This window comes from Grus americana, chromosome 6 (assembly GCF_028858705.1).
Source record: "Grus americana isolate bGruAme1 chromosome 6, bGruAme1.mat, whole genome shotgun sequence".
In the NCBI taxonomy this organism is placed as follows: domain Eukaryota; kingdom Metazoa; phylum Chordata; class Aves; order Gruiformes; family Gruidae; genus Grus; species Grus americana.
The window spans coordinates 11,399,097-11,415,787 of NC_072857.1; the positions used below are offsets into that span (position 1 = coordinate 11,399,097).

Genomic DNA, 16,691 nt, shown 5'->3' on the forward strand with positions numbered 1-16,691 from the left:
CTTGTTATCGGTGCTGGAAGAGCCATAAACTTCTGAATCCAGCCAGAATACCAGTGCTCTCTTTTGGTTTACTACAATATTGCCAGCCCATCCTAGTGGACATTACACGTTTGTTCATCTTTTCTTCCTTCCTCCCCTCCTGTGCTAAGTGTTTCTGAAAATACAGTGGCAGGTTGTGCTGGAGGGGAAGAGGCATCTGGTGCGCTGGGAGCAGCAGAGGAGGAGGTGAGGGCTTTGCTGCGGCTTAGCTGGGACCTCTGCTGGAAGCTCTCTCTTCTCCCCACAGATTTCCTCGGGCTTGCTGGGGTTAGAGAGTGCCTGAGCTTTCAGCTGTGGGTTATCCCTACTGTTAGACAGCAAGGCAGAGGGAAGAGGGCTTGAAAGCTGCTGCCTCACCAGTTTTAAGCATATAGTGTTTGAGGCGGGGGAAAAAAAAATAATCCATGAGTGTTTTTGTTATCACTCAATCTGGTTTTATTCCCTGTGGAGTGGGCTGCAGGGGTTTCCCAGACCCCTGCGTCTTGCAGACCCTCAAGTGCTGCTGGACGTGCTGGCCCTGACTTGTCCCTCTGCCCAAGCGACTCGTTGGTGTCACTCCTACTCAGGTCCTGGAGCGACCACCTTTGCTGCCTCTGCGAAAGGCAGCGGATCTGCAGGAGCTCTGGTGGGACTATTGCTGAGAAAAGCTGTGATTTTATCAGTAATCTGAAGAATTGTATGTCCAATGTAATTGTATGTCTAACACCTTTGCTGTTCATCAGAAGGGTAGTATAATTTTCTCAGACAATTCAGGTGATGAGATAGCTGTCCATAAGCACAGAAATTATTTTATTTTGAAGTGATGATTTCAGTTTATCACCAACATTTTGTACATAGCAGTTTTCTGGGTTATTTAGACCTGGTAAATTTAATTTCTATCCTGTAGTAAAATATGATATTTTAAAATTTGATTTAGGTCCAAATTTGAAAGAAAAGAAAAAAAAGGTGACATGAGGCAAAACATAACATACCTCTTTGGGTTACCCCAATTGTTTTTGCATAACATTTTGTGCAGTACTAGCATTTAAAAGTATCAATGCTAAAGTAGCACAGTTCAAATGAGGTTTCAAAACAAAAACTGGAGGCACTTGCAGATTTTTTACACTGCTATTTTGTGGGAAGCAGTACAAGTCTGCAGTCAGTTTCCATTTGGGCAAGAAGAGGTTCTGCTGGGAATTACGTTACCGTGCCAGGCTCCAGGCTAGCTCTGCCGGGAAGCCCTGAAACGGTCCTGTCAAAGCCAGCGGGAGGTGAATTTAAGTGCACGGTGTTTTGCCCAAACCAGAGATGTTGCATCACATCAGAGCGCATCCCATTCCTGCTGTGCCAGCAGCACAGACCGGCTTGTCAGACCCCAGGGTTATTTGGGGTGAGGCCGCCGTGGGAAGCGGCGATGGGAAATGCCTCCCCTGCACCACTGCGCGGTGCTCACGGCCCTTCTCTCTTCTCTGTTTTTAGCCTGTGAAGATGGATATAAGCTGGAAAATGAGACCTGTGTGAGGTATGGTGACCGTTCTGCCCTCCTCCTACCCCACCGTCCTTCTTAATATTGTTTTGGTGACCTGTCAGCACAACTAAGGCGCTGAAACTCCCTGTTGTTTTCTGTTACCAGCTGCCCGTTTGGCTTAGGTGGATTCAACTGTGGAAACCGTAAGTACCGAGTTTTGTTTCTTTTAATTTCCACAGCGTCAGACATGGGAAATTTGAAACAAGTAATTGCAAATGATTAAGTCTAAAATTCAGTAGGTACACACTACTCTTGTCAGTGTTTTTTGTTTCTTCATTTTTTTGTTGAAAATTATTTTGTTGACCTTCTTTGACAAAGTTGACTTAATGTTATCTCCTAATGAAAGGAGATCTCCTTTCTCTGGATACTCTGTCATGATAACACATATAGTGGGCACTCTTGAAGCAAGATATTCGGAGGTGAATCCATGAAATATCATTTAAATTATTCTGATCTATCAGTGGGGGGAATCCATACCCTAGGGAAACAAGAGCTTGTTCTTCCTTCAGCGGGAGATCCCCAACTCCATCCATTTCACTTGAAAGTTTAAGGCAATATTGCTTAAAGAGGGAGGGAAAATGGGAAATAAACAGTCAATCTCCTCGCACGAGGACTGCAGATATGTTCACATTAGTATTTACAACCATGTCGCTGTTTTCTAAGCGAGTCTCTGTCTTTTCCATCTGTAGCCTATCAGCTCATCACTGTGGTGATCGCAGCTGCAGGAGGAGGACTTCTGCTTATCATGGGCATAGCACTGATTGTCACCTGCTGCCGGTAGGTACCACCGCTGGCCCCGGCTCACGTGGCATCCTCTCCGTGGGTTACACCACACTTAGTGCTCCACACGTGAACCCTGACGAACCAAAACATAGGTGAAAACATAGGATAGCTAAGCAAGTGGGTTGATCAGAGATACTGAAGTGTTACGTTGTGCTTTCATTTGGAGCATTTTTTTTGTTTTTTCCAGCAACCAGGCTAAAAAGTGCAACTCAGTGTCTCTTAAGGATGCACCTGGCAATCGTATCCTCTAAGGATGGAGAGACAAAGGAGTCCTTCCCACTCAGAACTGTAAGGCAGCCAGGGACCAGGCTCCAAAAATGCAAGCTAAGTAGAAAGGAGGAATTTAGGTAACCGGCGGGGTTACTGGCCATGCTGAAGTGGTGTTTGAGCGTATTTAAGTCTATTTTCATTTTCCTTTATGGATGAATCCTATGAGGAGCAGCTGAGGGAACTGGGATTGTTTAGTGTGGAGAAAAGGAGGCTGAGGGGAGACCTTATCGTTCTCTACAACTACCTGAAAGGAGGTTGTAGCCAGGTGGGGGTCAGACACTTCTCCCAAGTAACAAGCAATAGGAGAATAGAAGAGGAAATGGCCTCAACTTGTGCCAGGGAAGCTTTAGATTGGATATTAGGAACAATTTCTTAACCAAAAGGGTTGTCAAGCACTGGAACAGGCTGCCCAGGGAAGTGGTTGAGTCACCATCCCTGCAGGTATTTAAAAGATGTGTAGATGTGGCACTTAGGGACAGGGTTTAGTGGTGGACTTGGCAGTGCTACATTAATGGTTGAACTTGATGATCTTAAAGGTCTTTTCCAACCAAAACGATTCTATTCTATGAAGTCCTGCATGTGCTCTCACTCTGTGTGTCTCTCCCTCTCAGATGCACACACACATGTACACTCATAGTTCCTGTACCAACAAGTAGCCTCAGACAGGAGGCAAGATGTGCTTGCCGAGGAAGATCTGCTTCATGATTTATACAACGTGAAAAGGGCTGCCATGCACTAACGCTCTCTTCCCCGCCCTGTTCCATCCCCCAAATCTAGGATTTCAAAGCTGATTAAAATCGGCAGCTGGATTTATCAGTAACATAGACATGGCAGTGGTTTGGTTGGCACAGTGGTGTGCACTTGTTCCCACATGTTTTGAGTCAGGGGGATGACAGCAAGCCCCAGCCAGGAGATGTGATGGCCAGTACACCTCCATGCCCCAGAGTGCAGATCTCTGCAGGGATGGACTGATCTTCTCATGAGTCCTGGCCTTTGGCAGGTTATGTGACTTCCAGGAGGATACTCTGCTTTGAACTGAAAGTGTCACCAAAGTCCACTTATACGACATGGTACTCATGTAGGGGCATTGGTGTCATTCAGACTGGCAACGTGAAGGCTTTCCTTCTGAGGAATTAACAGAGACTATTAATTAATACCCTAGAAGTGCTATAGTTAAGCACTTGGAGACTTGAATAGCATGGGAGCTCCCATACATTTTTCTTTCTTCCTGGATTTCCATGACTTTTTCATTGACTCAGGTGAACACACACATTTTTAAAAGAAAACAGGCATAAGCTGGAAAAGGAGAGGTTCAAATTTAATGTAGGGAAAAGCCCTTTCACCAAGAGGACAGTAAGGCAGTAGAACAGGTTACTCAGAGAGGTTATGTCATTTCCGTCTTTGGAGATTTCAAATCCCACCAGATAATGCCCTGAGTAGCGTGATCTGACCTCATATCTGATTTTGTCTGGCAGCTGAAGATTGGACTAGAGCCCTTCAAGGTGATCTTTGTTCCTAGTGAAGGTTCATAACATGAAGTAAATCTCCTGAGATCACGCCAGAAATGCATCTAAGATAGCAAGATAAGTTGTATGTTTTCACTTTCCTTTACTCTTTTATAAACAGAAAGAATAAAAATGACATAAGTAAACTCATTTTCAAGAGTGGAGATTTCCAGATGTCACCGTATGCTGAATATCCCAAGAACCCCCGGGCACAGGAGTGGGGCAGAGAGACCATCGAGATGCAAGAGAACGGAAGCACCAAGAACCTGTTGCAGATGACAGATGTGTATTATTCGGTATCTATCCATAGCTTAACTATTAACCCTTTGTGCCTGATACAGTAAAGGCACGTTTCTTTATTTTTGGAAGGACAGATCCCTTTTCTGCAAAATAAGAGAGCAAATAAATGGCTTCCGTAGAGAACAAGGCATTGGTAGTCCTATGAACTCTAGCTGTTACACGTGATGAATATCACAGAGAGATGTCATTAGGAAGAGTGCTAGGGGAATGTCTAGGAACATTTTGGTAGATGCCTAAAAAAGCCCAATCCTAGTGCAGAAAAGGAGAGTTAAAGGTTTTGAACAGGCTGCTAGGAATTCCAGTGGGTAGTTTTCTCCCTTCCATCCTCACTGATGATGCTGGAAGGTTGAGACCTCTGTCTGGGAAACTTCACCCCAAGATGGGAAGATGCTGGTCACTGAGGACCCCTCTTTTCTTCCACTCCTCCTACTCTCCTGGGTAGAGGCCCCTTCCTGCAGCAGGAAGGGTGCATAAGGAGCATCCCTCCAGCTCAGGAGGAACAAGTGGTAGGGAGGAAGTGGTGGAGGAGTAAAGGGCTGTGTAGGGCAGAGAAAGACACAAGCACAAGACCTGCTGTTGGTACATCTGCTAATGTCTGTATCCAGAGCTGTGATGCTGTATCATCTGTCACTAATCTACAGCAACATACTGGATGTACTTGAGGTGTGTGGGAGTTACTCATGTGAATGAAGGTTGCAGGATTTCACCCAAATCACACATTCTGGACTCCTCCTTTCCAGAGCAGAAAGCAGTGAGCAATACTTTTTTTCTGGCTTGTATTTTTAAGTTTTCCAGTCAGCATGTTTATTGGTTTGCACAGTATGAAGGGAAATAATCCTCCTTCCTACTTCCAATAAGAATGAGAGATTTGGAAATTAAAATGCCTTTCCTAAATATTTTTTAAGACTTTAATGATGCTGGCAACTAGGAAGGGGAGCTTTATAGCAAGGAGTAGGCAATGAGGGCTTTGCATGGATCTGCTCCAGGTGGTGTGATGTTATTTAGTGAGCGAAAGGATTGTACAGTCTTGGTCTTAGACATCAAAGTTCCTCAGCCGAGTGTCCCCAGGAGATTTACTTAAGTAAGAGAAGGGAAGAGAAAGGAAGGTCAGATCAGTTTGTATTTGATGTATAATTCAAGTGCCTGTGTTGGGAGAGTAGGTACCTATGGTTAATGGGGAGAGAAGTGCTGCCAGGTAATACTCAAAGCAGGAGACTAACTTTGATTTTCTAGAAGTGTTTCCTTTGAGGATGGCTCTGAGACAATATCCTCTTCGTGAGGGTTGTTTCAATGCCCAAGCTCATCACCACAGTTCTCTTGGATTAAAAATTAACTGTATACTTAGACTGCACTTGGTGGAGTCAGGTAAACTTCAAGTCTGTTAATTGGCAAGATGTCGAAACTAGATTACATCAGAATAAGCCCTTCAGGCAATGCATAAGTCCCATAGTAAAAATCATTCTAGGTTATAGAGATCAATAGCGATCCTGTTGTTCCTTCTAGCTACTGAAAAAAATGCTGGGAAAGGTGGTAAGGTTGTGCCTGAAGGAGGATTTGAGTGTGAAAATAAGACCCTTTTTATTTAATTTTTTTACTAATACAGCCAACTGGACTGAGAAATCCTGAACTGGAAAGAAACGGACTTTATCCTCCCTACACTGGTTTGCCTGGATCTCGACATTCGTGCATCTACCCGGGACAATACAATCCATCCTTCATTAGTGATGAAACCAGAAGAAGAGACTACTTTTAGTGGGGAGCGGAGAGGGAGTGGAAGATTGACACAGTTTTGTGGCCCTTGATCCCCAGGTACAATCTGTCTCCTGGGCAGTTCAGCCCACATCAATCTTACTCTTCCCATTTAACAGGAAGGACTTTGAACTCCATGCCGAGCATTGCTGCCCTGAGGAACAGTTACAGCAGAGAGAAGGAGGAGGAGGAGGGAATGGCTCAAGGTGCACATCACTAAAAGACCCAGATGGAAGTTAACACATGTCCTCTGGATTTGTTCTGTGCTGCTTCTTCACTCTTTACGCTACATGGCAAGCATGGATCAGTACAGGCAGATGAACTGTGCCCAGCACTCTGCATTGAATACACTAGGGAGTGTTTTGTTTACAGATCTTGTTCACTGTTGACTATGCTTGTCGTCTTAGCCAGCCTTCACGCAAAGATTCACTGTGAAACTGCTTTTGGTAGGGCAAGTTTGTCCACTCCTTTTTCCATTGCTGCATTGCTTTCTGCTTTGTACACAACAGGGAAGCCAGCTGGTTCTCTGGCCCTCACCTTACTGGTAGAAGTTCTCCAGATGGCTGGGTCCTTGCTGAAGCCTGGTGCCCGGCAACGTTGGCTGAATTCATGGGCTGATTGTCTCCAAGGAGTACGGGAAAATTAGTCATACCACTGCAGTTCTAACTGAAAAAAAACCAAAACAGTTGATCCTATGAGCCAGTTTGAAAGCTTCCTCTATATGGGGAAGAGTCTGAGTATGTTGCTTTGTCAACCAGCATTGTTCAGAAGTGATGCCACTACACGTCATCATAGCACTTCTGTATAGGATCTTTTAGGGCTCTGTTTCCCTGCAGGGATTTAAACTCCTGTAGAAACAGGAATGTAATGTTAGATAGTCGCTTACAGGGAAGAAAAACATGAGCTGGGAATTCAGCTTCCCACATGCCTTAAGGAATAAGGCATGTGGGAAGGAGCAATAATGCTATAGCCCTGGCTGGGCAGGTGGAACATGAATTTTGGGCACCACAGGTGGGACATAGTTTTCAAGCCTCCACAGCCCACCTTGACTTCAGTAGGAGCTGTGGAGGCTTTCAGTACATTAGAAAACAAGGCTCACTGCAGTCAGTTGCATTTAAAGGAGAGAAAAACATGATGCTTTCAATCCTAGCGAACAAAGTTCACCTATATTGAAGTGTTTTGCTTTCTTCCATCCCAGTTTCAAGTGTTTCAGACTAGGTGGGTTTCCTCACCTAGATATGTTAATTCATATTAATCACCTCGGAAAAAGCTGATGAATGTAAGTTATTACATTTCTCACCAAAGATCAGATTGAAAGCTCATGAACTGTATTCTGACCTGAGCTGGGTGTTGAGAGAGAGATCTTATTAATGAATTTATTTACTGCTTATCTTTACTGCAGTGTTAACCTGAGTCATCCAAACCCTGTCCAGATACAGGGTCCAGATGCGGATCCTTCCCCCTGAATGTGACTGTGCTTTTAATTCAAGGTGGCTGCTTGTATGAGGGTAACAAATAGCACAATTCCTTAGCCATTAACCCACCATCTCTGTAGCGCGTACATAAGCTACTTTCACTGAGGGGCACATACCCTCTGATATTCCCTTCTCCCCTGCAATGCTTGAATAGACACAGTGCCTACAAGTAAGTTCATACGTAGCTCAGCTCACTGAAGCACTAAGGACCGTGGGATGTGTCCCCCAAAGTGCCTAACTCCAAGTGAGAATGGCAGTTCAGATGCTGATGTGTTGTGTAGTTGCTCGCCAGAGGCAAACCTGGGGTGATGAGGAACCCTCCATCAGGGAGCAGCTAGTAGTCCTTGTGTCCTATAAATGCTGCGAGTCCCCAGCTCCTTTCCTAGCACTTCGAAGGCTGTTGTAGTCCCTATGAAAAGTGAGGAACAGCTACCCAGAGGAAGGGCAGCTAGCACTAGGCAGTCATCAGCTGCATGGGCTGAGAGGTTTCTGGCCAGGAAAGGCACCACAAATGTGCTTGAGAGCACACAGTTTGGTGCAAACGCAGTGTCTTTTTATGCCTCGCTCCTTATCTACTGTGCAGAAACAGCAGCATGGGCTTGCAGAAAAACAGAACTTTATGGATGCCTCGGGAAGTATCCTTTACACTTATATGATTTTATAATGATGATGCAAGCAACTTTGTGATTGTCTGATCCATAATCAGCCTTCCTCCCCTCAACTGTAAGGAGGAAATGAATGGATGCTCATGGGAAACACAGCTGCCTAAGGAGCTATATTTAAGGAAAACTCTAGCTACAGTATGCAAAATAGGCTAACAGGTAAAGCACAGGAACTGGCTGTTCCCTGACACGCTGATCAGTGTTTCCAGTCCATGAATGATGTTCTTCTCCCTTTCGTTAGCAGCCAATAGCTTAATTGCTCAGGATCCATTGGGTGATGTGAACTCAGGGCTCGACTCTGCTGTGCTGTGGGATCCTTCAAAGCGGACATTGGCAGGGTCGTTTCTGTGCGGGTGAGCGGCCTCTGGTTTTGAGAGTGCCTAGGACAGAAAGGACTGCCTTTCCCATGGTAGGCAGGAAGGTTTTGTCTGTGTTATAAAAGAAAGGGGGAAGCTGGGATTCATGCTAAATTTAAATCCAAAGCATATAGACGAGCGCTCGGCTCTGTCCCTGTTTAGTAAAGCAGCTTAGCAAAAAGGAAGAGTGTCCCAGCAATGATGGTAGGATTTAACCACGTGCCAGCATTTTGTCAGATAGGGAAGAGTTTAGGCACATGCTTATAGGCAAATATATTTAATTGTTTGGTTAGTTCAAGGACTGAGAAATGTTCCTGTGTGTGCCAAGTACGAGGGACAAAGTAGGAAATATCATCTCACAATTGCAGATCAATCCTTCTATATAAAGAGTAACACGGACTATATGAACAAACTTCCTGGTCTGTATCTCACAGCAAATTGCAAGTTGCAAGGGATTTGAGTGGAAATGAAATAGGACTGTTCCTAATTGAGATCACACAAAAGTTTGCAAGTAATTAATTTTAATTTCTTAATGATCTTCAAATTCTTCTTAATGCTGTGTCTGGAGTGAAAGGGTCTCAGTAAACCCAGCAGGATTTTCTGAGTGAGGACTGCAAGACTTGGCCTTTTTCAAAAGAGAGAACTTTATTGCACTGAAATTTTCTCTCTGCCAGAGCAGGTAAACATTGGATACATTCTCATAAGAAATTTCCCATTGCAGCCTGACCTTCCTTTTAGTGTTGGTAAGAAAAGAGTCACAGAGCCAATGCATAGTCCACAGGAGGAGGAAAAGGGTCTCTCCTGACCTGCAGCTCCTTCTCTGGGTGTCCTAGGAGGCCCTGCTCAGCGGGCAGGAGAGGATTTAGGCAGATATCAGCACCGGGGTGGGTGCAGGTGCTTTCCCACCCAGTGATCCGGGAAGTCTTTGCAGAGCTGGCAGATGCAGCTCCGGGGTGATTCAGCCCCTGGCTCTCCACCAGCCCAGCTGCTCCCTGTGCTGCAATGCTTCCGTCTTCACCCAAGCCCCACCAGTGCCCAGCTCCACTAGGGCAGAAGGGGTGGGTGCAGTGCACTGTGTTTTGCCGTAGTTTACGACAGTTGTTTTACTGCAATTATTTACTACCACATCCCAGAAGCAATGGGATTGCCTGGCTGTGGCAGGGATGTGACCTGTTTTTGTGCACATCACTTCTGTTAAAGCTGCCACCGGGATCTTCTCTGTCTGCTTCAATCTCTGCCATAAACTAAACACCCTCTGGCAGTGGAGCGGGGTTTGTTGCTCCTGTCGGATGTGAGAGGGTCTTCACGTACTCTCAAGCTCACTTTCAAATGCAGATGCCTCACTGTTCAGTACCTAACTCCCCATCACATGTCTAAATAAATGCAACTTATTTTTCAGACTATTTAGATTACTTTTAGCTACCCCAAATTGCAAATTTTGAGCAAACTGGATGTTTTTGCCAATGGGAATTGCTCTGTACTGTCCAAGAGGATAAGATAGAAGTGGCATGTTTCTTGTAAGGAGGATGCAAGTGGTTCAGCCAGATGTGGGGAAAGGAAGAAAATCTACACCAACACTGCACAGAAATCTGCTCTTGCCCCTGGCTGCTGTGGAAAGCTAGGGGAGCATTCGGCAAGGGTCCGCGGGCAGTTGTGTGGGTGTATTTTTGATTAACTTTGGAAAAAAATTCTATTGCTTGACAGGAAAAGATGTGGGATGCACACGTTTGCTGCTATGGCGCACTTCCAATTGCGCTGACAAAACCCCCTCACCCACAGAAATACCCCCGGCAGCCAGCCTAGGAGAGGCAGCTCCAGTGAACAGAGCAGCAAAACGCAGATTTGAGGGATCATTCAAAAGGGACACTCGTATGCGTAACCCTCCTGTGTCCCTGCCGTGCACCGCTGATCGCCCTGACCAGCCCTGCCAGCTACACTGGAAAAATCCGGGGCCTTTTGCATACTGGTGAAACCTCACAGCACTGAATTGGGCTATATGAGATAAAACCAGGACAGGGGCATTTTGATGCCCTTTGCCCTCCACATTTAAAGTGTTAGGTAACAGAGCAGCAATGAATCTCATTGCTGTTGCGGCATTTCCCATAAGTCGCGCTGTCACGGTCATGTACTGAGTCACTCCTTGTGACCAGCTGCCTAACAGGCATTTGCCTCCACACTGAGCAGTAGTAAAAGGCTTTAAAAATAGCAATAAATTGCAGTTAGAGAGAGGTGTTTGTGGAATTGTTTGTGCCAATAATTGTAAAGGTGGTTTGCTGGGACCTGAGTGAGCAGCAGAGCAGGTTTGGACATCGCTGCAGACACGCCAAGTGCTTCCCCAGGGCTTGTCTCTAATGCTGGTCAATGGCCGTGTCTGTTCCAAATCCAGCTGGACTTCTCATTCCCTCATAGTGATGTTTAATCTTTAGTTTTCTTCCTTAAACTAACAAGAACGGATGCATTTTACTTAAATGCTTTTCCTATGCTGACTAATGTTTTTTCCTCTTTACACACAAAGGACCTAATCCAGCATCCATTCTAGTGACCAGGGTAACTCTCCCATGGACTGTCACAAAGTTTTTTTTTTAGGCCTGAATTACTCCATCACCAGGGTCACCTATGTGTAGTACACGCTTTCCTGTGGCTTTGTGTTCTGCCTATTTCTGTGATACTGTTGCTGCCTTTCCATGTTGTATTTATTTTTTAAAAGTATACTTATTACTGTAGCAGGACCTGTATTACATGAGATGATTGAACAAAACAGGTTCGAGGTCTGAAACACCTTCCTGAGAAGAGAATGAATGTGAATTTTGCGAAGCTGTTTTACTGATAAGCCAACCTGTTTCCTATCGTGTAAGATCTTCTAGGGACGCAGAGGTGCTCTCTGCATTCACAGATAAGAACTACTCGTCAGTTCACTCTTACTTGTCCCTTCAGAAATGAAGCAAGATCTCCTGGTTTCAAAAGGGGTATGCACTGTGTGCTTGTAAGGTTTTGGGAGCTTTGCAATGTGTATTTAACTCTTTGTTCCTTTGAACTGCTGAAATTGAAAAGCAGGACAGAAATCCATGAGTTTAGTATCCTTGTTGAGGGAAAAACTAGAGAGGGTGCCTGATGCTCACCAGAAGTAGTATATAAATGCTAAGTTCTCTGGTCTTTATTCTGGTAAAATGCTAGAAGGGATAGGAGTCTTGCTTGGGTTAATGACCGCAGCAGTCGTCTCCCATATCTGCAAAATCCTAGATGGAAAAGTCCTGTGGAATATAGTAAAAACTGATCACTTCCATTGAACAATGCCATAGAATTCACCTGACATAAAAGGTTTCCACTAAAATCTACTAGGATGGGTTTACTTTAAAGAAAAACACCCCACCACACAACAGAATAAATATTTAATAGTTTCTTTTTAAAAAAAGGAAATTCTGTTAAATTCAGTCATTTTGTTTAAGCCCTGTTAAATTCTACAGGACTTTCTCCTAATAGAAGGTCAAACTTGGTGTGTAAAATCATAAGGGTTTATTTGAGCAGCTTTCAGAATTGCTGTAGTAAAGCTTGTGAGCTCTGTTTCAAAAGGTAAATTTTCAGCATTTGTTTGTGCTTCATTTATCAACCTGAATGTAAACCTGCTTTATGTTCTTGACATTGCCCTGTTTCCTTCCCTGTATCTCTGAATGTTTGCTTCCAAGTCGCCGGGGTTCTGAGGACAGTTTCCAAACCAGTATTATTTAAAGTTGTATCATATTTTCAGTCTCCACTAATTATACAGTACTGTAGTAGCAAAATGTAATTTTTAAGGGTTGGATTATTTTTATACCTGCATCCAATATTATTAAATCTGGCGTTCTAGTCAGTATTATAAAAGGATACAATAAAACTATGAATATTACTATGTATCAGCTTTTTTATTGTCTTTAGCTTTCCTTGTGGAAAAATGCATATGCAATTTTAGATCGTTTTAATAATAATTAGAAATCTAATCTATAAAATAAGAAATTTAATTGTTCTTTTGTTCTTTTGGTGGTGCTTGGTGATTGAAGAACTAAAATGAAAAGCAAAGAGGAAATGGGTATGTTCTGTTAGTTGTGCTAAATGAACTTCTGCTCAGCTGAAACACAAGTTCTGTTCTGATATTTATTTCACTAGAACTAAGCAACTCAAAGTTGAATTTTAAAGTTTTTCTCAATTTAATTTTTCATCCTGCTGGAAATACAAGAGAATTGGTGAAGCTGTGTGTTTGCGTGTGTGAGCGCATGTTGGAGGGGAGAAAAACCTCAGGAGCAGTTGGTGCAATAGGGCTGTTTGCAAGGGCAAGGCACTGGACCTGACTGCAGTGAGATTGGTCCTACCTCACCAAGTGCCACAGGAACTGTGAACAATATAGGGTTGAGTGTCTCTCAGAGGAAGGAGGAGGTTACCTTGAATCCAGATGAACACAGTGTCCAGGTCAGGCTGCTGGGAAGAGGTGTGATGTGGAAGAGCATCTGGAGTAATGGCAGGTATGTTCATCTGGGACAATCTTTTCCTATATTGCTCCAGAGGAGTATAACACTCAACTGTGATAGCAATTGGATGGGAATAAGGTGGGATTCATCTGCTCTACAAAATGTTAGGTGGCCAGTTTGAAGCCACCGTCTGGCTCCTCCAGTAGCCATGAAAAGAGACAAACACCCACAGAAGGTAGCTCAGCCCATGGTGAGATATCCCTCACCCTTGAGAGTAGTGTCACAAGACCCCACGCTAGACAGCGGCCCTAGATGAAGTCAGTGCCACTCACAGAGAAACGGTGAGTTTAGAACATACTTCTTGCTACATCCTGAAACTTTAGTCTACTGTCTGTGGTGATATAGTACAGAATTGTATTATATGCCTGCTCCTTGTCTAGTAAGACTCTGGTGGGAAAATAAAGGAGAGAGTAACCTGATTAAATCCTGAGGTTCTGTTCATTTGCAAGAAAAGGACTGTTACAGTGCCTCAGTTTTACTACCAGTGCTACTGCAAGTCATTCTATTTTCTGTGTGACGTTGGCGTCTTTTAAGGAAGTTGGCAGTGCAAAAGGACACAACATTGCCATGAGACTAGGTACAAGACCTTTGCAGTTATGAACAAGCACATGATTTAACAGTCCTGCCCACTGCAGTTTTTCATATCAGTGCCTCTGAGTTGATCAAATGCATTCATAGTGTCTGCCTTCAACCATCTTGGGAACCACCTGAAAAGAAATCAAAGTGCATTTGTGTTGTGCCCAGCTGGCAACTAAGCACCACACAGCCACTTGCTCACTCTTCCCTCCCCTCACAGTAGGATGGGGAGAAGAATCGGAAAAAAAAGTAAACCTCGTGGGTTGAGATAAAGAAAGTTTAATAGGACAGCAAAGGGAGAGAAAATAATAATAATGATAATAATGATAATAAGAATATACAAAACAAGTGATGCACAATGCAAGTGCTCAGCACCTGTTCACCGAGTTTGGGTCAGCTGTCCTGGCTATGTCCCCTCCCAGCTTCTTGCACACTCCCAGCCTCCTCGCTTGTGGAGCAGTACGAGAAGTTGAAAAGTCCTTGACTTGTTGTAACCATCGCCTAGCAACAACCAAAACATCAGAGTGTCATCAACACTATTCTCATCCCAAATCTAAACCACTGCACTATACCTGCTACTAGAAAGAAAATTAACACTGTCCCAGCCAAAACTAGGACAACCTGCTTCCCCTGATTATGGGTGAATAGGTATGTATAGCACTTTCATTTAGACTTTCTGGAGTTTTTTTTTTAACTTTTGGCTAATCACAATATATATTTCTACTTGTGTATGTAATATATACTGGATGAACCAAATTTACATGAGATAGCAAAATGTATAGGAATCTAGTAAGGAACAGGATTGAAAAAATACACAGGAAGAAAGTATCCAGCTCATGTACATGAAGAGCTATGGAAGACACTTGCTCCCACTTTAATATATGTCTTCTGGCAGCATGATTGCCTCTTGATTACATGTAACTTACAGTTAAATAATGAGTCTGCACAGGACTATGCACCTTCTAATAACTAAACAAGGCCTTTTACCTTTGATCTTTTTCCTGACATAAACAAAGATAAAGATAAGAACAACTGCCATGTTTGTTACTAAATATAGCACACTTTTTATTCCATAATAATAATTTATCAGTGTTCTTGACTGCGATATCTGAGCTTTGACGCACAACAGTTTCGTTTTACAGCTTCTGGAAAGTTATTTAATTATTTCTGCAAAGGTAGTTTTCTCTGTAATTCATTACAGGACATCACAACTACTGTGGCTGTGTGAGTCTGTCTAGACTAACAGTCAACTATCTATTGTCTAAATCTGTGCTTAATAACTTCATTAATAATTGCATTCAAGCTCCTGATGTTTCACTGACATCAGTTCTCTCAGTTCTCCTGTTATGGTAATTCTCTGTGTCTGTTCTCCTAAACGATCAAATTTCTGCTACTAATTCCCACACAAATTGGCAAGTAATGGGGCACACACAGCCTGTGACCCCCACTTCTCTCTGGGGAGAGCCTGTTGTGACCACTGGTGTGTCACGAAATGGACAGGGGAGGGCAAGCAGAGATGAAAAGATCAGGTATGTGAAGGTGTATGTCTCTTCAGTGCATTATTTCCTGGAGGAACTGGTGCCTTTTGCATTGAAAATGATTCACACTTCCCAAAGGAACAACCAGGTGAGAATGGAAGGGAACTCTAAAAAGTATAGTTAGTATACCAGCTCCTGATCTGCATTCACTGTAGAGAGCAGTTTTAATGTGCAGGACTACTCACTCAACCAGTAGATACCAGTGTAGCCAGCAGAGCTGCACCATTTATATGTGCTGAAGACCTGACCCTCATTTTCAATAGTGCTCTGGGAAGTTCTCTTGGTGCTACACGCTCACTTCACAGCCAACAGGGAGATTTTAAGACCTGGATTAGTCTTGTTGCATCTTGAGGCAGCATTGGAAAATTGGGATGTATCGTGAGGACCGAAGAGTCTAGATACAGGAGATGGACATTGCCAGAGGACTGGTGGCATACAGCTCTGCCAAACACCCTCCACGGCCAGGTTTGTCCCCCTCTGCACACGGATTTCCAGCTGGACACATGCTGTGGCTCCCCAAATGGCCGGTGTCCAGGGTTGTTGGGTCTCCCTGGGGGCTCACAGAACACTCTGCTCAGGACTGAAATGCTTTATTCTAACGACACTTCGGGGTTAGTTTTCAGGTGCCCCTGAGGCAAAGCTGGGAGGGCAGTGGTGGACTGGGTGGAGGTCGGACGCTGCCCGAGCAGGGAGGCACGGCACCCCGGTGCCAAACGCTTCCTCGGCATTTCCTTCCTTGTTTCCGTCAGCTCCGTGGCGAATGGGAGTTTCAAGGAGGGGCCTGGACGAACCGAATGGGCTGGGCTGGGCAACTGGCATGGGAGCGAGCAGCAGCGGGAGCTGGATCCAGCATGGTCTGGAGGGGCGGCTGGAGGGAGAGGGGTGCTGCGAGGGCCCCAAGCACGCTCCAGGCTGCCCCGGGGCTGGCTCTGACCCTGGCCACCCTGGCAGGCTGGGGGCAGTGTGATGGGCCCCAGCAGCTCCTGGTCCCCCACCACCCTCGGCCCCGCAGCTCCCTGACAGGGAGCGTGGGCTGCCTCAAGCCCAGGGCCCCCTGCCAGCGGTGGCTCCTGAGAGACCCCATAGCCTGGCCTGATACTCCCCGGTGCTGTCCCCTGCCCTGGGCAGGCCCACCGCCCCAGGGAAGGCCGGGGGCAGCCCACACGACTGGGCCCTGGGCCTGGCACTGAACCCCTGGTGGGGGGAGCACACTGAGACCCCAGTACCGGCCTCCCCTCAGAGCTTGGGATTTCCCCCACCCCACATAACCACCCTGGTGACCATGTAGGGTGTCCATGACGTGGCTCCCTCAGGAGCTGTGGGCCAGTCCCAGGCTGCCATGGGGCAGGGCAGGTGCTGCCAGGGGGTCACTGTGGAGAGTGGGGGTAGGTGCGGGAAGCAGGCTGCACTGGAGGGGCTTCGGGGCTGGAGG

General features: G+C 45.2%; 2 protein-coding genes across 14 annotated transcripts in view; both read left to right on the top strand.

Annotated features, from left to right (window-relative positions):
- Positions 1-12,529, top strand: part of HEG1 (heart development protein with EGF like domains 1) — a 56,651-nt gene extending 44,122 nt beyond the window's left edge. For 4 of the 7 annotated variants that reach the window (XM_054830133.1, XM_054830134.1, XM_054830135.1 and 1 more), the window contains 5 exons: positions 1,498-1,540; positions 1,652-1,689; positions 2,236-2,323; positions 4,226-4,400; positions 6,008-12,529. In XM_054830133.1, the coding sequence (XP_054686108.1) occupies positions 1,498-1,540; positions 1,652-1,689; positions 2,236-2,323; positions 4,226-4,400; positions 6,008-6,157 (494 nt within the window). In that variant the 3' untranslated portion in view covers positions 6,158-12,529. Of the gene's footprint in view, positions 1-1,497; positions 1,541-1,651; positions 1,690-2,235; positions 2,324-4,074; positions 4,147-4,225; positions 4,401-5,045; positions 5,156-6,007 lie in introns of those variants that run through there. The other 3 variants (XR_008577662.1, XM_054830138.1, XR_008577663.1) reach the window with 3 other exon arrangements.
- Positions 12,530-14,269: 1,740 nt separating this feature from the next.
- The window catches only part of MUC13 (mucin 13, cell surface associated), a 30,192-nt gene continuing 27,770 nt past the window's right edge, over positions 14,270-16,691 (top strand). For all 7 annotated transcript variants that reach the window (XM_054830251.1, XM_054830250.1, XM_054830255.1 and 4 more), the window contains exon 1: positions 14,270-14,369. The gene's annotated coding sequence lies outside the window, so the exon portion shown is untranslated. The remainder of the gene's footprint in view (positions 14,370-16,691) is intronic.